Here is a 23,063-nt window from a genome sequence, read left to right as displayed (position 1 = left end):
GTTATTTGTATTCAGCTTTTTCACAAAGGAATCAAAGTGGATTCCAACAGTATAAATAAAACATCAAACAATTAAAAATTACAATTTTTAACCCCAAAACCCTAACCCTCCCCTCAGTGATAAAAACAATGATCTACCTATAAAAAAAGCTTAAACATGAAAATATTTAAAACTATCAAGTAGGAATACATTAAAATTTTGGGCAGATTAGCACAAGAAATGAATCTTCCTCTAGAGGAGAGTGGGCCGGGGGTGATGATATCAGTCAATTTCGTGTCGGTATCAATAGAGAGGGGAGGCAAGTCTGATGAATCTAACCTAGTCTGGGAAGGCCTGCTGGAAGAGATCAGTCTTAATAGCCTTTTTAAAGGCTTCCAAGGTAGTAATATGGCGGATCTTGTCCGGCAGGTCATTCTAGAACTTGGGAGCGGTTGATGAGAAGGTCCTCTGGTTCCTCGCTGAAAGACTGATCTTCTTAGATTGTAGCAGATTATTTTAAGTACACTTAGAGTTAGTTATTTTCTCTATTGCTACTGTGAATGCTCACTTACCATATGTACTCGACTATAAGTCGACCTCATATACAAGTCGAGGACAGGTTTGGGGGCCAAAATAATGGATTTTGATATGACCTGTGGATAAGTTGAGAGCAAAACTTAGGGGTATGTAACAAAGGATGTAAAGGATAATCCACAGAAGAATGATGTCAAAGAAATTCTGGCAGGAATAACTGGGCTCATTCTAAAGGCTGGATGGATGAGAGAATAGAGGGGATCCATGGTTACAATGACCCGTGGATAAGTCGACCCAGGTTTTTTGACTAAAAAATTTAGTCAACATTTTTTGACTAAAATTTCTAGATTTATACATGAATATATACAGTAGACATCTAAGTAAGCTTTCACAGTAATTATAGAGAAGATCTTCAACTTTTAATTTATATTCTGCTCTTTGATGATGTAAAGTTTAAAATGGTATGTTTTTAAAATATAGAAATTGAAGAGAAATGCAGTAGCAGTTCTGTCACAACTATCCTTACTGTCTTTGAGTTGTATATGTAAGAGTTCTGAAAAGGTACCTTTTTAGTGACTTTTCAGATTTTTATTCCCCAATGGAAAAGTGCTGGGGGAGGGAGGGATTCCTGATGTACACATTGTGTAGTGAGATTCTCATTCATTGCATTTATGGCACTTGATATCTGCTCTTGGCAGACCTAACACATGCAGCTGTTATAAATAAATGTATTCTAGTGAGACTAAGTGAAAGCAACCAGATCATAGGAAGTACACCAGTGAAAAGAATGTACAGTAGATTACGCTACTGAGAAGGATGTACTAACATGTAAGCCTTACACTGTCCCCTTTATATGCCACATTGATAGTACAGATAAACAGAATGCATGTCAATTTAATTTTGAAGAATAACTAAAGGAAAAATTTCATTGCTTCATGTAAACCAGGTTACTTTTACTTTTTTTTTTTACCCCAGAACCTTTATGTAAATATGAATTGTCAAAATTTAGTCTCCATTTGTAAACCAAATTACACTTCATAAACATAACTTCACATTCTGTGGAAGTTAGCTAAATTAACAATTGAAGTTATTTGATCATTTCTTATCTTGATATATTTGTATTTTTTAACAATTATAATTATTAACATTTCTTTCTTCTTGTAGAAGAAATGGCTACATATCTTCGTTATGTGAGAAGATTAGATTTTTTTGAAAAACCAGACTATGACTACTTAAGAAAGCTCTTTATGGATTTATTTGATCGGAAGGGCTATATGTTTGATTATGAATATGACTGGATTGGTAAACAGCTGGTAAGTACAGTATAGTCAGTTGTCTTTATGTGTCCATTATACTAGCTTAGAGACTATATATCTACAATATAGCAAATGTAGTACAAAATTGTAGTAAAGCCTCCATTGTAATTTTTATTACTCCTCAGTCTTTTCCAAACTCTTTGACAGAAGTTCATAGGCCCTTTCTTTGTGCCTTTGAGAGGAATAATAGGGTTATTTTTGAGTGCACGGAGGACACTGTTTACTCTTTAAACAGGACTGCAGCATTAGGAACTTTAAAGTTTATGTCCTGTTCCACATTCCATTGTAAGTACAGTGGTGCCTCGGGTTACGAAATTAATTCGTAACGCGGCCGCTTTCGTAACCCGAAAAGCCTTCGTAAGCCGAATTGCCATAGGCGCTAATGGGGAAAAGCCGCGATTCCGTGCGAAAAAGCCGAAAAAAGCACCAAAAGTTTTTTCGTAACCCGAAAAAACATTCGTAACCCGAAACAATAATTCCCTATGGGATTTTTTCGTATCCCGAAAATTTCGTAACCTGGGTATTTCGTATCCCGAGGTACCACTGTATCTGACTTAAGCCTTTATGTTTTGTTCATATGATGTAATCAGATAAGCTAAACATTGAATTTTAAATACATAGTCCTGAAGATTAAGAACATGTGAGCCTATCAAATACATACACTTAATCCTATAAAATAACCAGAAATTGCCAATATATTCAATCCACTAATTTTACACCTAATTAAATGGCAAGTGAGACTTGCTAACTATCAGATGCCACTTTTTGCAGTATTACAAAATTTCAGACTTCTTGAGTAGACCATTACCCGGAATAACTATCTATGTCTTTCTTTCTAAGTGTATTCTAATAAAATATAGTATTTTATTTGGTGACAGCAATATAAACTATTTAATAAAATAATATAGCTTGAATATCCCTATATGCCTTATTTTAAAAAAATAATTTTGTGCATGAAACAAAGTTTGTTTACATGGAACTATCCAAGAGGAAAATACTCCACCTGTATCTGCATTAAATGTTGAATAGGGGCTTCTGGGTTAGTAGAAGAGATAGCTTGAAGTGCAATTAAGTTAAGCTCAAGTCAAATGGTTTACTTGTTTTCATCTCTGATTGTGCAGCTGTGGGCTTGGTGGGCAACCATGGTCCTCCAGAAGTTTTTCAGCTACAGCTCTCATAATCCCTCACCATTGATTATGTTTGCCATGGCTGATATGTTTGCCATGGCTGATATAGACTAAACCATTTGGAGGGCCATAGTTTCCTACTTCTGATACATGCTAATGCTTGGGGTGAAACAGAAGTGCAAAAAAAGTGGTTTCTAGCCACTTTGAAGGCGTGTTGATTAGACGACACATGCCTCTAAAGTGGTTGGAAGCCATGCCAAAGCCACACTGTGATCCTTTAGATCAGAGCAAAAAGAAATTCAGATAATCTGACTATTCTGGGCCCCTGCATCCATGACCCGCCTTGGGAGAGGGCGATGTGGTTCTTCTGGCCAGAGCATATTTGGGCTGCTCTTTTCTGCCCATCTGCTCCGGGCCTTACTTGCTCAAGGTTTCAGGTGAGTGTGTCACATTCAGATGCATGCTATGAAAACTTAAAGTAACCTTCTAGTCAGTTTTTAATTAAGAAATGTTCGTAAATTTTGAAATCTATTGTTTGGCTACAAATATTTTTATAATGTATTGTATGCAGCCTACTCCAGTGGGTTCAATCCATTCAGATCCTGCAATATCTTCCAACAGAGAAGCACATCCACACAGAGATAAGATGCAACAATCTAAAAATCAGGTATGTGATCCACTATTGTGTCACAGCTTTCTGTTAAAATTGTTTTGCTGTTGTTTGTTGTAGCAGTGCAATAAAAGTGCTCTCTTGCTTTTTGCTGTTCCTGGGTTATTGGTGTTACCAAAAATTCTCTGATTTCTGAATTAGTTTTCTATGCAACGTGGAGTATTCTAATACTCTGCTTTCAAAAATTTCATTTTCCACATACATTTTGTACAGAAAAATCAAAAGTTTGTTACTGTTGAAATTAATACATTAAATTTGTCCTCTCTTGCAAATATGAAGTTTTAAAAAATCAGGCAGATTTTATTTTTTTATTTAAACAGTAGTTGTACCTGTGGCAAAATTGGTATTTGTTAAGTGTGCATGACATGGAAGTATGGAAGTTCTTCATTTTCTTTCTTGTACTCCTCTTTGATAAATCCGGGTATGTTTTGTTTTTGTTTTTAGAAAGAGTAGCACATCCCATCCTATCCTATCCTATCCTATCCCATCCCAAGTGACCCCTGAATATTCCTGTTCTGCATGGGGCTTCATGTTTGAAGGTTTTTTTTATTCCAGTAACTCCTTTATATTAAAAACTTGAAACATGTCTTTCTGCATTCAGGTACATATGTACACATATTGCTACCTGTGTATAAGTACCCCCATTTTCCTGTAGAATTTATGTAGAATAAAGTTGATTAGCAGCATGATGTGTTTAATATGTTCTGGGTTCTTATTCCTCCTCTTCCATGCATGCTTAATGCATTATATAACTGGCAGTCGACAGACCACAGGGCAGCTTGGGACCCCCATCAGGCCAATCCCCATCACCTGAGAGCTCACCTAGCAGCTGACAGACATGGTGGCTCGGTACAGGTATTTTCTGTTCTTTGCATGACTATTTCCACATCTTGGAGGCACATGGCATGTTTTGTTTTTTCTTTAAAATGTACTTTGTAACTATATCTGTAACCATGTCTCTCTTATTGTAATGGCCATACTAAAAAAGTCACACAAAATTGACTTTGTTTCTACGAATGCTTGTAGAAGATCAGCCATCTGGATTTTAAAGAAAAGATGTTGTCATGGATGCTTGGTTAACTATTAAACTCTGGAATTAGTAGTGGTAATAGAAATCGCATTACCATTGAGGCCAAAAGAATAGTTACTATTATGGTTTTAATAGAAAAACAAATGACCCAAGATAATAGCTATACAATATTGTGATACTCAAATATTCGTATTTGGGTAATGTGTTATTTAGGTATGGTTTTGTTATTTTTGTTTTCATGGCATTCAGGTGGAAATACATTCAGATTTTTAATATATGACTCATCAGGAAATTCTTTAACAACAGTAGGAAGCTTCATATCCCATGTACTATGCTTGTGTGATGGTCCACCTCTCCTAGGGATGGGCTATTGAATAGTGGCCAGAGGCTAGTTTCCCCCCTCACCTCCATATGGCCTGCATCCCTGCCTGAGCACACCAAATTACTTATCTTTCCTCTGTTTCCCTTCCAAAAATGGTGACCAGAAATTATGGTGTGTTCCTTCCTGTTGTGATTGTGGACTTCTGCATACATTGGGGTGGGTGGGGGCTTGCAGTGAGAATGTCTAGTTTTTGCCCACTGCTTGCACTACAAATTATTTTTGGAGGAAGCCTGGGTGTGTGGTGGACCTTGGGTGCCAAAAACTGGGGTATAGAGGCTTAACTTCCCTTTTTCCTGTTGTATCCCAAACATGTATATACTCATGTATATGTCTAGAAATTTTAGTCAAAAAATTGACTAAAACCTGAGTCAACTTATCTACAGGTCAGTGTAAGTACTGTACTTTAACTCTTATTAGAAAGGAACCATTCCCTGATGAAAAACAAGAGCATAATCTATTCTGGAAGCATTGACCCCTCCCCCTTGTATTCTCTCATCCATCCAGCCTTTAGTATGAGCACAAACAGTTGTGCCTGCTGGAATTTTGTAAGTTGTTTGGCATTGTTTTCCTTGCTTCATCCTTTAGATCCTTTGTTACATGCCCCTAAGTTTTACCTTTGACTTTTACATGAGTCATATCAAACTCCATAATTTTGACTCCAAAACCTACCCTTGACTTATACATGAGGTCGCCTTATAGTCGAGTATATACAGTAATTGTTATCTGTCTCCTTGCTGGCCTTTGGTAAGCAGATAGGTGGAGAATACCAGTGTTGCCAATTTCGCGACTTTCACGCAAAAACGGGGACTTTTCAGAGCTTTGCGTGTGATTTTCGCGCCTTGCTCTATTTCAGTGCCTTTTCCGTGCCTTTGGCCCATTTCAGCTCCAGCCTGCTGTGCAGAGCAACCAAAACCCTTTGGAGTGTAACAGTTTTCAGCCAAGAGGGCTGGAGACTCTCTCTCTCTCTAATGACCCTCTGAGAGCCAGGACGAGCAAGCCCAACCAACCACAACTGTTTAGAGTTAGCCAATCAGAGAGAGGACAGTGATTGCCCCCCCCCAGGCATTCTCAGGCTCCAGGGGCAAAAGTGCGGAGAGAGGCAGAGAGTGAGGGATCGTGTTGGCTTCCCAATTGCCTTGGATTTCCAAGTAAGACATAAGTTTTCAGGCACACAAAGGCAATACGTGATCATGGTATCATGGCTTGATGTTGTGGACTTCTGTGTTGCCTTAGAGGGACATTTGAATTTCTGAATTCTTGAGCTTGGGCAGAGTGCCCCAAGCCTACCTCTCAGGGTTGTTGTTGTACTGTGAGGACCATTTTGGGTTGTGTGATGTGAATGTGATGTCCCTGAGGAGTGTGGTGTGTGTGTGTGTGTGGTTTGTGTGTTTGTTAGTGCTTAAATCTCGGCCTCTGATCGATGGGCAGAGCACCTGGTAAGTTGGCACCCTGCCCGGTCTTCCCAAGAATTTTGTTTTTTGTGGCTCTCTTTTCGTCTCTTTTCCATTGCCACCAACTGCAGAAATAACCAGTTTGCACTGCTGCTAACTGCAAGGCTCCCTGCAATGATGGGATTCTGGGCACAACAAATCACCAAGCCCAGAATTTTCATGCAGGGAGCCCTGGCTGCCGGAAAAGCAGTGTGTCTCAACATGTCAAACAACAAAAACTACAATTCCCAGGATTCCCGGTTGGAGAAGGGAAGTGCCTCCACGCTCCAGATCACAGCCCCCAGAGAATGAGTCTACAGGAGATCAGTGTGCAAGTTTAAGTCCACTTCTCAGCTGCATTTGGATTTAATAATAATAATAATAATAATAAATAATAATAATATATAATAATAGAGATGATGATAGAGAGATCTGTAGAGCACCTTGAGTCTCACTGAAAAAAAGTTGGCAGCATGAGCTTCTCCTAGACCTTAAGCGTATTCCTCAGAGTGCATGGGAATGTAGTTCATTGTGGCACCAGAGCTCTTTCTCCACAAACTACAATTCTTCTTCGTGGTCTCTGCGAATCATACAAATGGGTTTCACTGCGCTGCGCAGTGCTGTCTCGGAACCTACTGGACACATTGGGCAGCAGTTTACTCTGCAACATATTGAAACTTTTTTGGCGGAACTCCGCCCACCCGTTATAAGTGCCCCTGCCCTTCCCGCTCTTTTCCCCAGTTCCTTTTTTCCTCCGCCGCGCTAGCTGCTCAGAGGAACTTTCGCTTGCTTGCTTGCTTGGAACACTTCGCTTTTTGACGTCGGACCGTTTTTTGACATTCTTTGTCTCCCGCCCCTGGTAACATTCGGACTTTCGGACTGTTGACCTCGTTTTCGGACTTCCCATCGGCTTTGACGACTTCGGAGAAATGCCTGCGGCTTTCAAGAAGTGCGACATTTCAAGGGCAAGGTGCCCGTCCAGGACCCGCACTCCTCCCTGCCTGCTGTGCCTTGGCCCGAGCCACGATCCCAAGGCCTGCCCAGCTCTGCAGATCCCCTCTCCTCTCAGGCTCGTAAGAACCGTGAGTCCGGCGCCGGTAGACCGGGGGACCCCGGCTCCGGATTACACCTCTGCCTCCTCCGACCATGGACTTCACCACGGGACGGAGTGACAACCGTACCGGCCGCTCCCCTGATCACGATCCGACGAGGAGGAAAGACCACCCGTGGACAGGAGTGTCCGGACCTCTTTTATTACGACATGCAGGCCGCGCCGTTACTACATGTGCGGTCCCGGAGGACAGAGCCTTGAGGGAGTTCATCACTAAGGTAACCCTCATCCTGGGGACCACACAAACCCGTCTAGATCGGTCCCGACCGTAGCAGCTATGAGAGGCACCGTCCCACCCCGTAACGCGAGAGGTTCGCTGTCTCCACTCCGAAGGGCGCGAGAGGTTGCCGTCTCCATCCCGCAGACGCTCCCGGTCCTTCGGTCGATTTACAACCAACCCGCTCGAGATCCGCAGGTCCAGGTGACGGATCCCCTTTCCTGCCGACCTGGACTTCGGACGACGAGCCGCTGGCCGGGGCCTTACCGAGGCGCCCTCGGACGAGGATGCTCTCTCGGGATCTGCCTCCCCACAGAGGATGCATAACCCGGAAGCCTTCTTCCCCATCAGGACGACGTCCGCTCCTCCACCGAGCACGTTGTGAAGATGGCGCAGGGCCCTCGACATCGAGCTCGCTCGGCGGAGGATGTACGCCGAGGACCCGGGTGAGCGTCGGGTGCACCAGACGGACATCCGCGACCCCGCCGGGCCTTCCCCCTCCTTCCTCCCTCCAGACCATTGTCAAGAGGTCTTGGGAGTCTCCGGCCCCCCTATTCGGCAGCCATCCCGCAAGGTGGAGTCGTCTAACAGGGTAGCCCCAGCGAGTTGCTCCTGACTGGCTGAACACCCCAGACCCAACTCGGCATCGTGGAGGGAGCCCAGCACAGCTTCGTCCCAAGCAGGCCACACCTCTCCTGTCGAACCGGGAGGCTAAGAAGGTTGACGACTGTGCCAAGAAGGCCTATTCGGCGTCGGCTCTTGGGGTCAAGGCCGCCAATTACAAACCCGCCTGCATGGGGGCCTACATCCAGACCCCTGGAACGGATCTCCCCTCTGGTCCCGGACGTCCCCAGATGACATCCAGAGGCAGCTGGTGGAGATCAGAGACGAGGCCCATCCATTGGAAGCTGGCGCATCACCACTTCCAGGAACATGGCAGACTGCTCCGGAGGTCCAGTCGGCTGCCATGGCCTCCGGTCGGCAATGCCCTGGTTGAGGCCTCCGACCTCAACCCTACCGTCAGAGCTGCCATGAGGACCTGCCTCCGACGACGGGACGGCTCTTCCACGCCGAGACCGACGACCGCCTGAACCGCAAGTTCAGGATGAAGGCGGCGGCGAAGAAGCCATGGCCATGTCTTCAGCACCCGGCCTCTCTGTTCCGAAGCGCCAGCGCCCGTGGCAACCCAAGGTCCATTCACGAGGGGACCTTCTCCCGGGACGCGGCAGCCCCAAGCACAGGGCTCCCCAGAGGCAGCGCTACACCCCTCACAGTCCTTCCTCCCGCCGCTGGCCGTCGCAACTTCCCTCCCGCCGCGGTACCGCAAGTCCCGCCGCGGCAGGACAACCGACTAGGGGAAGAAGAGAGCCTGAAGGGACGCAAGCGCGCTTCGTCCCCCCTTCACCTCTCTTCTTTTTGGACATTTGAGGCCCTACGTTAACATCTGGGCCTCTATACATCAGCGACGCTGGGGTTCTCAACATCGTACTAGGGGTTATGCCCTCGAGTTCCAAGAGCTCCCTCCAACGGAGCCTGCATGCCACTCCTCACCCCTCGGACAACCCCTTCTCGACGAAGTGGCGCACCTTGCTGGGTAAAGGGGCAATCTCCCTTTGCCGCCCGAGCGAATCTCATCGGGCCTTTTCTCTAGGTACTTCACAAGGTACCGAAAGCGGATGGGGGTATCAGGCCCATCCTGGGACTTGAGACATAACTGAACTGTTTTCTGGACTACACCGTCCCAGCTTTCCGAAATGGTTAACCATTGGCTTCCATTCTGGCCTTTGCTCCACCAGGGCCTGTGGGTTGGCAACCGGCGACCTGAAGGACAAGGACGCCTCCCATTCACACATCGGGATCCGGGAGAGTCCCACCCCGGAGAAGATTCCTCGCGCTTCCACGTGTCGGCGCCGACATTACGTACACTAACAACGTGCTTCCTTTCGCTTGGGCCACGGTCCCCACGTGTCTTACCACAAATGCATGGCAACCGGTGGGTGCTTGGCATACCTTCATCAGAAGGCTTCATCGGTTTTTTTCCCTACCTGGACGACTGGTCTGTTTGCAGCCGAGATCTCACAGACGAGCTGCAGGAGGCAGTCCTCCTTCGCCTTGCGCCTCTCGGACTCCCGCGGGCTGGTCGTCCAACAGGGAAAACGTCGCACTATTTCGCACCAACCCAGACAGGGTCACAGTTCATCGGAGGCCATCCGCGACTCCAAAACACTCGCTTGGCCTTCCTCCCTCCGGAGCGGTTTTTTCAGTCCAGGCCTTGACAATGTTCCATCAGGGCCGGTGCATCTCCCACCAGGAGGGTGGAGAGCCAGAGACGTCCAAGTCGCCCCAGGCCACATCGGCTTCGACGACATTCGGGCACCCCCTGGGCAAAAGACTTCGTCTTCGGCCGCTCCAATCCTGGGTTCCACTCCGTCAGTCTCTCAGCTGGAGGATCCTCCCTTCAAAGTGGCTCACCGGTACCAAAAGACCGGTGGCTGACCTTCCCTCAGATGGTGGGTTAGACGACGGTAACAACGTCTGCAACAGGGGAATGCCTTTTCATCAGCCCCAGGACAACACTGAACCCTGACGACCGATGCCCTCCCATGGAGGGATGGGGCGCTCAACCGCCGCGACCTCAGTCGTCGAAAAGGACAGGTGGTCGCTCCAGACAAAGACTTCTCTCCACATCAACGCCTTGGAGATGCCGCCGCAGTGGGCAGAAGGGCTTTGAGAGCGTTCGCAGGTTCTCGATTCACGTCAAAGAGTGGTTCTCCTCAGGATCGGAACAACACCACCGTGATGTAGTACATCAACAAAAACAAGGGTGCGTACCACAGGTCCAGAACCCTGCTCAATCTCACGCTCCGCATCTGGGGATTGGTGCAAGCCAGAGACACGTCCTCCGCCAGGCGATTCACCTCGCCGGAACGGCCACAACGAACGGCACGGATCGCCTCAGCAGATCCCCTCGGTGTGTCACGAGTGGACGGGGACGGCCCAGCCCGAGGACGGTCGGCGATCATTCGTTCGATCGGTGGGGAACCCCCCCGTGATCGACCTCTTCGCGGACCAGGTGAACAGCCCACGTGGTCCCCAGGTTCTGCTCGAGGAGGAAGCGCATCCGACGGATACCCTCGGAAGACGCATTCGCTTTCCTCTGGACGGGGAGGAGCCTTCTCTACGACCTTTCCTCCGTTCCCCTCTCATCATCAGAGTGGTGCCAAGATGACAACGGACCGCTCCGTCATGCGAGCCTGATCACACCCCGTGGTGGCCGAGACAGCCCGTGGTTACGGGCATCCCTTCTCCACCTCCCAGGAGATGCTTCCGCCGTCTCGACCGCTCGCTCCGGCACCTGCCTCTCCATCACAGGACAGGACGGATTCTCCACCCGTGACCACATCAAGTAGCCTGCCGCTGGTAGCCTGGAGGGAATACGGGCCCGGACTGCCCCTGCGGGCTGAGTCAGTGAGGACGGTGCATCCTGGCTTGCAAGGACACCTTCCACCCAGCGGTCCTAATGCCCTGAAATGGAGGAGCATTCTGGCCTCTTCCTCGACCAAAAGGGCTGTGTCTCCTGAACAATGTTCCACGTCCAGTGGGTGCGTGGAAGTGTTTTGATGGGCCAACTTTTGGATGGAGGCGGGCTGCCCCCGCACGTCCCATCAAATGTTTCCTTTCTGCCAATCTGTGCCAAATATCAGTTCGGGGGGGAGGGGAGGGTTTCCCTTGTCCGTCAAAGACCCCTTGGTGAAGGGGTTCCGACGAGTGTTGTGCTAACACCGAGCCCTCTCCGTGTCGGGGCCTCCTACGCCGGCTGTTGAGTTTTGGAGTCGGTCACTGACACGTCCTCCAACCCAAAGCCACTGTTGAAACCGATGGCCACAAGCGGCACTTGAGACTTATGACTTGGAAAAACCCGCTTTCCCTTGTGGCCCCCAGCACCTCTGCCCGAACGGCGCGGCGAACTCTGGCTTGCGGAGAGACCCAAACCGTTCCGCGAGGTTCCATAGGGAACAAGTGTGGTCCTCCGTACGGACATTAAACCTTCTTCTTGCCGAAGGTTGTGTCCTGCCTTCGCACAGGTGCCAGGACAAGTGTGTTTGCCTACTCCTCCGCAATCCAACCCGACGTCGAAGATGAGGAGGAGGGCGCCTGCACACCGCTCGATGTCAGGAGAGCGCTGGCCTTTTACACTGGACAGAACGGCTGACTCCAGTTGGTCCGAGAGACTTTTCCACAATGCTAATCGGCCCAGCAGAAGGGGGGAAGGTTGCCTGTGTCTGCGCAGCAGGGTTGGTCCAAATGGGTGGCTGGTTACCATCCACCCATCTGCCTACTGGGGGAATCGACGGATAAGGCAAAGCCTCGCCCTGGCAGGGTTCGCGCTACCACTTCCACAAGGTCCAATGGCAGCATCCTCTGCATTCCTGTCGGGGGATCCCCTTGGAGGATGTACTGCAAGGCTTGCTATCTGGTCCCAAACCTGCTTGACTTCATTAAGCACTACAGGTTGGACACCAGGGCCCCAATCCGGAGACGCAATCGTTGGCGGGAGGGCGGTGTTGGTCTGCAGGGCATCGCGTTGATTTGCACAGACTGAATGTTGTGTTGATACAGTTTTTTTTCACTGTCACAATTTGTTGCAAATGTGAGTTGGCACACATTCCATGGGACGGTCTTGCCATGACCGCTGTTCTCCCGACTCAGGTCTAGCAATGTTTATTGCTATTTTCACGTGTGCGATGAACAGGAAGACTGAACTCTTTATGGTTCAAGGTGTTTTAATGGTAATAAATATACCTTTGGTGTACCATAGCTTTGGTCTCAGGACACTCCTCTCCGCCGCATAGCCTTAGGCTTGTCAGTCTAACACCCATGTAGGTAGGATTGCACGAGACCACGAAGAAGAAGGACAGGTTGCTTACCTGTAACAGTAATTTCTCTCGAGTGGTCATCTGCGAACTACATACAAATCCCACACGCCCGTCCCCTCAGTGTCTACTGCTCACATTGGCTCTCTTTCCATCGCACGATGGCTGTGCGGAAAAACGGCAACAAATTGCGGAACTGGGGAAAAGAGCGGAAGGTCAGGGGCCTTATAACGAGGTGTGCCGGTAGTACCCAGCCCAAAAAGTTCAATATGTTGCCAGAGTAAACTCGCCCAGTGGATTCCCAAGTCGAGTTTCTGAGCCAGCACATGGCGCAGAGAGCGCAGTGAACGGCATGTTGTATGCTTTCGCAGATGACCCACGCGAAGAAATACTGTGACAGGTAAGCAACCTGTCCCTCCCAGCCAGGTTCCCTAGGCACTGAGCCAGGGGCAGTTCAAAAGCGGTCTCAAAACTGGATGATTTCTGCAGTGGGATGTGGAACCTTGAGGCATTTGTAATAATGAAGGTCCAAAAAAAAAAAAACCCACTGCAGCAATAATCCAGTTTGTGAACCGCTTTCAACTCTCCTGGCTCAGTGCGAGGGAATTCCTGGGAATGTGGTTCATTGGGCACCCAGAGCTTCTCTCACACAAACTGCCCCAGGGTTCCCTAGCACGGAGCCCAGGGCAGTCCAGTGAAAGCGGTCTCAAAACTGCGATTATTTCTGCAGTGTGTCTTGGACCTAACTCAGGCCTGCATCTTCACCTCCAGCACTCCAGAGACAATCCCAGGATTCCATAGCACGAGGCCAGGGCACCTAAAGTGGGCGTGAACCTGATTTATTTCTGCCAGTGTGTCTTGGGACCATAACTCAGGGCTGCAAGCTTCACTCCGAGGAAGACAAGCCAGTTTTCCATACCGTTTTTACTGCCAATGGCCCAATGCTATGAAATCCTGCGGAATTGTAAGTTTGTTGTCACACCAAGTTTGCTGCAGAGAGAGAAGGTGAACATGTCTCCGAACAACTAGAAATTCCCAGGATTCCATAGTACTGAGCCATGGCACATTAAAAGGGTTTCAAACGGTTTTTTATTTCTGCAGTGCGGTTTGCATCCGAAACACATTTTCTATTTGGGCAAAAAAGCTTCCCTGAACCCCTTCATGTCAAATAAATATCTTAAAAGGACTGAAAATTCTTTGTTTGGTGCAATGTGATTTTGAGAGTTGAAATAAGTTACAATTAGTTTATTCAATTATGTTTACGTTATTTGCAAAACATCCGCCATTTTACTTATGGGAATTTCCGGGAATTGTCTGGAATATCCGTGTGATCTGGGGGGATCAGCGGGTTTTGACACAAACATTTTCCGGGGAATTATCTCCGGGCTGGTTTGGCAACACTGGAGAATACTGGACTACATCCGCGCTCCAATATGTAATTGAGGACCACTATTTGAAGCACCAAGTGCTAATATTTCGTAGTGGTAACATATGGGCATTGTTCTTCGTTGAGCATGAGACTGTGTAGCCTGTGTTCCTGCTGGAATGTGGGCATGTAGAGGTATTTACCAGTCAGCAGCAGTGTGATAGGTTGTCTCTCTGCCAGTGTGATTGGTAACGAAGTGCTGCACTAGCCCCTGTATTACATGGCTGTAGCAGACTGGAGCATGGAATGTACACTTTTAAACATAAACTGTGATCCCTGCCCCTGCAGAGTGGGAGGAACTAGAGATTCTCATTGATGAGGAAAGAGCAGTATGATCAAATAATGTGTTCACTCTTGGAGATGGAGGGGAGATAGGTACTTTCCTTCAATGATTTGTTCTAACAGTACGGAAATTAGCTCCTTACTAGGTTTGTCAGTTATAAAGTAACTGAAAATAACTAAAATGGAAAGCTTTGACTTTGTAGTATCAAAATAGTTCCATTTGGGCCGTACGGCCAAAATACAGCTGCTTCTGGTCACTTTGGAGGTATGCTGTTTAAATGATGCATGTGCCCCAAGAGGCCAGAAGCTGTGTCAAAGCTGTGGTCCAATCCTTTGGCATGGCTTCTGGCCTCTTAAGACACATGCATCATTTAAACAGCATTCCTTCAAAGTGTCCTGAAGCAGCTTTATTTTGGCCTGTCTGTACGGGCCCATTTGTCTATAATTTAAGTAGGTCTAAAACTTAAAGCAGTTCAGTGGTAGAGGTTATAGTTTGGTTTTGTTCTTTGTTTTTTGGTTTTTTAAAAAAAATCTTTCAGAAATGTGGTTATAGAACTTTGGGAAATCTGACCTCAGTTTTATTCTCTATCTTCAACCTCCATTAAAGAAAATGAACTATTCACGTTGTGGAGACAGATTAGCTTACTCTCTAAGAATGGTTGACTTGTCAAAATATCTTTCCTACTGTCCATTTTCTCTCTTACTTTCTGGAAGCAACTTATTGTTCATTGTTGTATTTCACAAGCTGGCCTCCTCCATTTCTGCTTTACAAAAATTTGTCTTAGTTTCTGAAAATGTCAACTGAATAGCACTAATGAATTGTCTCTTTCACAGTCTTACATTGCAGTAACTTGAAACACTTATAAAAGGTCTCTTTAATCTGTTTTTGTTTTCCCTCAAGTAAATTACCCAGAAGTCATATTGCTTAATGTAGCAAGATTTCAGTTTGCTCAGGCTCGCAAACTATTTTTGTAAATTATGTTTTAAAGTTGTCTTCAGGCTGTCAGGTCCCCCCCCCCCCCCCGCAACCAGGGTTCTAGGGTCAACTTGATTTGGAAAAATAATTTGCCTATTGAGCAGTATTGAAAGACCTATGTTATTCATCTTTCTTTTGTTCCATAGCATGTACTGTAAAATATGTGGCAGTAAATTATGTGAACGTGTTGTTCACGTGTTGCTGCTGTTGTGTGCCTTCAAGTAGTTTCTGACTTGTGGTGACCCTAAGGTAATCCTGTCATGAGATTTTCTGCAGCAGAGATTGTATGACTCCCTCAAGATCACCCAGTGGTTTTCCATAGCTGAGTGAGGAATTGAAGCCTGATCTCTTGAGTTGTCGAGTACTCTAACTACTACAGCACACTGGCTGTCGCCTAATTGTTAACAAAGGGCTATTTAGTTGTGCAGGGTGCTTTAAAACTTGAGATAAATATGGTTTTGTATAGTTCCTTTTGGGAAAGGGAGTAGCCAGCATCATACTTAAATCTAAACACAGACATACAACTCTACCTTTTCAAAACCAAAGGTTTTGTTACAAGATTTATCTGAAGTTCTTTAAAGTGGTATTTTTGTGTCACCGATGAATGGCTTACTATGGCCTCAAGCAGATGAGGCAAAAGGAGTGGCTGGAGACCACTCCTGCACTAATCACTGTGGGACCGTGGTAACCGCACATGCCCGCTCCCGATTTAGGCCGCTGCTGTGTTCCTGAACTGGGCCGCCCAAAAGGAGCTGTTTTTCCCCACTCTTTTTTGGCCCAGCTGTTCCAGGTTGGGGCAGACTCAGAGTGGCTTCTGGCCATGTTCATGGTGTGCGTCGTGTAAATGCCACACCCCCAACACAGCCTAACAGTGGCCCTTTTGGCCCATCTGTGAAGGTGTGAGGCATTTTTTGCATATTCTTGAAATATACAAAACATGAAATGAAACAAAAAATGATGTTCACACGATCTTACCCAGCTTCATGCTCAAAATATTTTCCAAATCTTTGTAGCTTTGGCAGACATGTAGCAAGCCAAGATTTTCATGCAGCAGAAAAAATGGTACCTATTTTTTCTTACATGGAAAAACTGTACTATTGGATTTAAACTCCCATCAACCCTAATAGTGAGTTTGAAGTTGAAGGACATGTGAAGGGTGCTGATGCTGTTACTTTTTGCTTGTCATTGTATTTATCCTAGGTGCATATTCTTACAGAAATTACACTTTACAGGACAGCCTACACTGTGCAATCAGTTTAAAGTAGTGGATCCCAAACTTTGATCCTCCAGATATTTAGGACTTTAGCTCCCAGAAGCTCCAGCCAACTTGGACAGTAGTGAGGATTTCTGAGGGCTAAAGTTCAAAACATCTGGAGGACCAAAGTTTGGGAACAACTGATCTAAAGCTTGCTTCATAGTAACCCTTCATTACTGTTTCTTAAAGTTGAAATGTGCTGTGTAGCTACCTGTCTTTGCATATGACAAGATCTTGTTCTCATATTAATAGCTGTTATGGTTTATGACAAATTGCAATTAGATCTAAATATGATAGTATTTCACATACAGTGTAATTTTATGCATATTATTCAAAAATCTGTTTTTGTTCATTGGAACTTAACTCCCTGGTTAGTGTGTGCAGGATTACAACATTACCCCTCCCCTTTCAGTCGTCACTTTTTTTGTAGATGGCTTTTTCTACAAGCAGTTGGAGAAAGATTAACATTAGAAATGCATGAGGCTTGGATAGAAATATAGTTATAATCAAAAATAATATTAACGCACTAATCACAGCTCTTTGATGTTCTGTCAAATACTGTAGCAAATCCAAACATTTATAAATTTTTGGAAATACTTGTACTTGCAGGTTGTTAGTTCAACAAATGGAGAGCTCAACACAGATGATCCTACTGCAGGCCGTTCAAATGCACCTATCACAGCCCCTACGGAAGTAGAAATAATGGATGAAACCAAGTATGTATTGACATAAATTAAATAATGTCTATATTGAAAGTATATATTAAGATGTTGATACTACAAGTTACTATTTGATCCCTGCTGTTTTTGTTCTTAGTTGTAATAAGCAAGTGATATAAGCAGCTTCAGTTTGAACTTCTAAAAAGGGGTAAAAGAGTAAGGAAAAAAATTGAGTTTCTGTCATTTGTGAGAAAAACATTTTCTTTCTGGAAATACAGAATGTTCCAAACAAGGGTAGCTTCTACCTCCCAAGGAAGAAGTGCTAATCTCATGTAAGCTTCGCATAGCACTATAATACCTTGCCCTGTATATTTTTACCAACTGTACACACTTTTACCAATTGTGACTTACACAGGATTCCATAGTAACGTATGATTATGGAGTGGATTTTTTGTTGCTGAAAATTGGCAGTATCACTTGATGTATTGATACCACTCCATTTTGTGAGCTGTCTAAAATAGAATTGTTCCCAGAATGACATATAAAGGAAGACTAGAATGTCTGCATGAAAGCTTTCAAAATGACCTCTCTGGAAAGGCAGTAACAGCTATCTGGAAACGGGTCTCTTATACCCAGTAGTTTGGCCACTCCTGTTCTCTGCTTTCCAGATGTTTTGGAATGCAGAACCTGGGATTCTTGATCATTGGCTAGGCTGGCTGGCTGGGAATTAGGGGGCTTAAAGTATAAAATATTGGAGGTCACAAAAGTTTGAGGAGGCTGTCATTGAGCAGTTTCTTTCCTCCTTGAGTCTAAGGCACCCAACCTACCAAGGAAATATGGGGCATCTGTTTATGTCCTCCCTATACTTATCTAGCTCGATCACTCTCTGCAGGGCAGATCACTCAGAATCTGTATTTGCAAGGGGTGATAGTGGGTTAAAAACAAGGCTATTTTGAAACAGCAGTTTGGTGGAGTACATCCTATCTTAAAAACTCATGGGGAAATATTTATCTAATTTGACTAGCAGTGGTAGCTGATAGCTTTGATGTCAGTGGGATGGTAAATCTGTTCCAGGTTTTAAGTTGTCATTATAAAGAAGTTACCTGTGTCGCTTGAACATACATTAGACATAGGATTCAGCACCTTGGATAGCTCTATTAACCTCAGACTGAAACCTAAAAGAGATTTATTGGCTCACTGATATCAGAAATACCAGCTTCTGCTTGTGAAAAATGAGCAATGTGCTACAATCACTATAAATTGGCTAGAAAGGTCTTTAAGCTACAGTCTTAAGCATGATTTAGAAGTAGTTTAATAACTCCAGTGGCAACATTTGTTTGTTCTGATTGCTTCATATTAATTTCATTGATATTTGCTAATTATGGCCTTCGTATCTTGTTGCCTTTTTCAGCATTGTATATATTTGCAAAATGCAGCTTTTTGTGATGTATAGCATTCTGATTCATTTCTCTCTTGTATTTTCTTTGTATTAGCTGCCAGAAAGTATTGAACATGTGGTGAGTTTTAAAGGACAGGCAGGCAGAAATGGCTCCAGAGCATTTAAAAATAAAATAGTTCTCTAGAGCAAATGATTGGGAAAGAAAAAAGCAATGATTCTAATGTTCTTAATTGTTATCTTTATTAATTATTTATCTTTAAAAAAGATAATAGCTTCTTTAGGAACACTTTTGCCTGCTTCAGTTCTTGTTTGTTTTAAAGTGATGTGGTCTTCGTTCATTGTTATTTAGTACATCTAAATTTATTCTTTAATGTCAGTGCAGTTAATATGCAGCTTTTTATACATTGATATGCCATTTTAAGGGGAAAGTAACACTTACAGGTGTTCAAACCTCTGCCATAATGTCTTAACACCATAAATAAAGCATTTGAATTGTTGCTCAATAATAGCAAATATTAACACATTTAACTAAGGTATTAACTGATGTAATAATATCACAGTCTTGTAGAAAAATTGCTTCTGTTAAATCTAGACTTCCATACATTTCTGGAAAGACTGATAAAATTGAAAACAGTCTGTGGGCAAGGTTACTTTTAATTACATTCACTTGTTGTAAGTAACTTTTTAACAAGACAAGTAAATAGTAGATTTTTTAAAAGGTAGAACTTTCCAACTTCCTTACCTTTATAATTTCTTTATTGTGACAGTTTTTACCCTGCTGTTTTTCCAAAGATACCCAGTTTAGAAAGATAATAATAAAAAAAAATTATCTGCCTCTAGGGAGTCTAAATACCCTAAAGGTATGAGATCCCATTTTATTTTGGAAGCTAAGCAGGTTCAACTCTGGTTAGTACTTGCATGGGAGATCACCAATGAATAACAGGTACTGTAGGCTGTTTAAGATGAAGAAACTGGCAAAATCATCCCTGAATAGTAATTTTCCAAGAAAACACCATGAAATTCATGGGGCTATCATAAATTGGCAGGCAACTTGAAAGAATGTGTACACACCTACCTGCCTCTATGCTTGCAATTAAAAAAATGTGTGCTACAGAAAGGAGGGATTCCTAAACAATAAAAAATATCAGGATATGTCACAGAATAAGCCTAAAAATCATTGCTAATGATCAAAGAATGCTGTGCAAAAATGTACATTTAATAACCTTCAGAATGTCATTATACTTAATTCATCCCAAATAACAGTAAGGAAGGCCTTCCATAGTGTAGTACAGTGCGCCTGCTCCATATGTAGGCGCGCACCATACACGGCTTCCTGTTTACATGGAAGCCGCATCACCATTAAATGAATGGCGCGTGCGCTGCGCCACCTCACACACAAGCCCCAGTATATCGAATGGGGCTTGAGCCTATGCGGGATTTGCCTTAGGTGGGGTGTGTGTCTGGAACGGATCCCCCGCGTAAGGCAAGGCTCCACTGTATTACCACAGAGAAGGCTTATGCTATGTTTCTGTCACAGTAAATTCAAATGATAGTACATTGCAGCTTCTGAGTCAATTTAAAGTGTGGTCTTTCAAAGAAAACATTACAGTAATCCTTCATCAAGTTATCTATGCATGATGGTGCCAAGGTTTATTCCTATGCATATAAGTTATATCTACCCTTGGTGTTTCTTGCCATTGAGATTATCTGAGTCGTACTATCTAAGATAGATCCAGGAGCACACAAAAGCTATTTCTATATTTTATGGGAAATGTAACTCTGACCAGAACTGGTTAATGTTCCAGATATGTTCCTAGGAAGTGGTTACTACTATCTTACCAGAATTCAGTCTTGATAAATGCATCATTACACTCAAGCAGCAGTTTGGACTGTGTTACACCTTATCTTCATTCAGATGTAACAGAGGAATAGAGCTGGGTATCCTCAGAACACTGCTGGCACCTCACCCCAAATTAAGGTCTAACATCAAAGTAGGATATCTTCATTGAAGCCATAACATCACATACCTTGACAACATCACGTACCAACATTATATACCTTGACAAAATGACACAGTTACCTTAATAAAGCTGCAGAGTAAGCTCAGCACTCAGTTACTCTCTATCCCACCTAGAATTGAGAACACATGCTTAACTGTTTCTCCAAATGCTACAGTAGGTAGAATACCTGGACTTCTACAAATTGTTCTTACAAAAATATCTTCTACATGTTACACTTGTTTCGTATGTTTGCTTTTCTCGAATGGCTCTTTATTTCCACGTTGCTATTGCTGGGATAAAACATTGACACTACATTTGTATAGAGACAGAAATACCTATGGAAACAGTAGCTGGAATAATTGATATTTCTATTGTATTGGTCCATTACACTTGCAATTGCATCCCCCCCCCCCCCCCCGGGCCATACTGTGGTGGCAAAGAAAGGCAGATGGTTGTCGTCAGGAGACAAAGATCACTAGATCCAAACAACATATTTTGCCAGTCTCTATTTTCCCATGAGATGGAGGTTGGGTGGGTTGGGTTGGGTTATAGAATCATGGACCTGGAAGGGACCCTGATGGCCATCTAGTCTGATGCTCTCCCATGCAATAATACACAGCTGAAACATTCCTGAGAGATGGCCATGCAGTCATTCTCTGAGACAGTCTGTTGAACAGTTCTTACGGCAGGAAGTTCCATATAATGTTTAGGTGGACTCTCTTTTCCTGCAATTTGAATCCATTGCTCCATGTCCTAGTCTCCGGAACAGCAGAGAACAAGTTTGCTCCAACTTCTGCATCATGTCACCTATCAATATTCTCTTCGCTAAACAAAACATACCCTGTCCCCAAGCCTCATAGGGCTTGGTTTACTGACGTTTTACCATCTTGCTCATCCACCACTGGCTTTCAGAGCTATGTGAAGGCTTTCATGGCCAGCATCCATAGTTTTCTGTGGGTTTTCTGGGCTATATGGCCATGTTCTGGAAGAATTTATTCCTGACATTTCACCTGCATCTGTGGCTGTCATCTTCAAAGGGTGACATCCAGAACGCGGCCACATAACCCGTAAAACCCACAGAAAACTCAGACTATGCTTTTAGAAATCTGGCTTGAATAATCACCTGTACCACAAGATTCTTCTCTTATGTGGTGTGCAAACATTGGAGTAATAAGGCTGCTTGAAGTTGATAGCTTTCTCCTTCTGTTGTTGAATTTGTCTGCCTTTCCTTATTGTTGCTGTGACTGTGGTATTTTTTGCCCCCTATCTCTGCCTCTAACAGCAATTATGCTGGCAGGCTTACCAAGGAGATTATATGCCAGTGTAAATATAGAATCATAGAGTTGGAAGAGACCTAATTTCCTGCCATGCAGGAATACACAATCAAAGCAATAGTAATAGATGGCCATCCAGGCTCTGTTTCAAAACCTCCAAAGAAGGAAACTCTACCGCACTCTGACGCAGTGTGTTCCACTGTCAACCAGCTCTTAACTGTCAGGAAATTCTTCCTAATGTTGAGGTGAAATCTCTTTTCCTGTAGTTTGCATCCATTGCTCCATATTCTAGTCTCTGGAGCAGCAGAAAACAAGTCTGTGCCATCCTCAATGTGACACCCCTTCAGATACTGTACTTAAGTAGGGCTATCTTATCACCTCTTAACTGTCTCCTCTTCAGGCTAAACATACCCATCTCCCTAAGTGTTTCATTATAAGGCATGGTTTCCAGACTCTAGTTCTGGAGCAGCAGAAACAAGCTTGCTCCACCCTCAAGATGACATACATTCAGATATTTAATCAGTGCTATCATATCACCTCTTAACCTTCTCTTCTCCAAGCTAAACATACCCAGCTCCCTAAGTTGCTCCTTATAAGGCATGGTTTCCAGACCTTTCACCATTTCCAGGTGAAGAGGAGCCATTGCTGGGCACCTAATAGTTGCATTGTCTAGCCCAGGGGTAGGCAACCTTTTTGAGCCGGGGGCTGGGTTGCTGTCCCTCAGACAACTGGGGGGCCGAAGCCGGGGGGTGGAGCTTCCACCCTCCAGGTGTGGAGCCGCACACGGGGGTGAAGCTTCCACCCTCTGGGGCGGAGCCGCATGCCAGGGCGTAGCTTCCACTATCCGGGGGCGGGGCCACATGTCAGGGGTGGAGTTTCCACCCTCCGGGGCGGAGCCGCATAATAATAACAATATTTGCAAGAAGCTACTAGGCAATGCCATAACACAGGAAAAATGCATGCCACTGTCTCAACCCAGAAAAGAGCAAGCAAGTCCATGTGGGGGGATTTTGCAAAGAGAATACCAAAGGATAACAACAATAATAATAGCAATATTTGCAAGAATGGAAGCGACTAGGCAAGGCCACAAAACAGCAAAAAACGCATGCCACTGTCTCAAAC

General features: G+C 44.7%; 1 protein-coding gene across 9 annotated transcripts in view; it reads left to right on the top strand.

Annotated features, from left to right (window-relative positions):
- Positions 1 to 23,063, top strand: part of CSNK1G3 (casein kinase 1 gamma 3) — a 120,589-nt gene that overhangs the window by 89,758 nt on the left and 7,768 nt on the right. For 5 of the 9 annotated variants that reach the window (XM_042449326.1, XM_042449327.1, XM_042449328.1 and 2 more), the window contains 5 exons: positions 1,678 to 1,826; positions 3,528 to 3,623; positions 4,386 to 4,481; positions 17,219 to 17,325; positions 18,762 to 18,785. In XM_042449326.1, coding sequence (XP_042305260.1) covers positions 1,678 to 1,826; positions 3,528 to 3,623; positions 4,386 to 4,481; positions 17,219 to 17,325; positions 18,762 to 18,785 — 472 coding nt within the window. The remainder of the gene's footprint in view (positions 1 to 1,677; positions 1,827 to 3,527; positions 3,624 to 4,385; positions 4,482 to 17,218; positions 17,326 to 18,761; positions 18,786 to 23,063) is intronic. The other 4 variants (XM_042449330.1, XM_042449332.1, XM_042449331.1 and 1 more) reach the window with 4 other exon arrangements.

The sequence above is a fragment of the Sceloporus undulatus genome, chromosome 2 (genome assembly GCF_019175285.1).
Source record: "Sceloporus undulatus isolate JIND9_A2432 ecotype Alabama chromosome 2, SceUnd_v1.1, whole genome shotgun sequence".
Lineage (NCBI taxonomy): Eukaryota > Metazoa > Chordata > Lepidosauria > Squamata > Phrynosomatidae > Sceloporus > Sceloporus undulatus.
The sequence above is the reverse complement of the archived record's forward strand: the minus strand, read 5'-3'. Positions and strand labels throughout refer to the sequence as shown.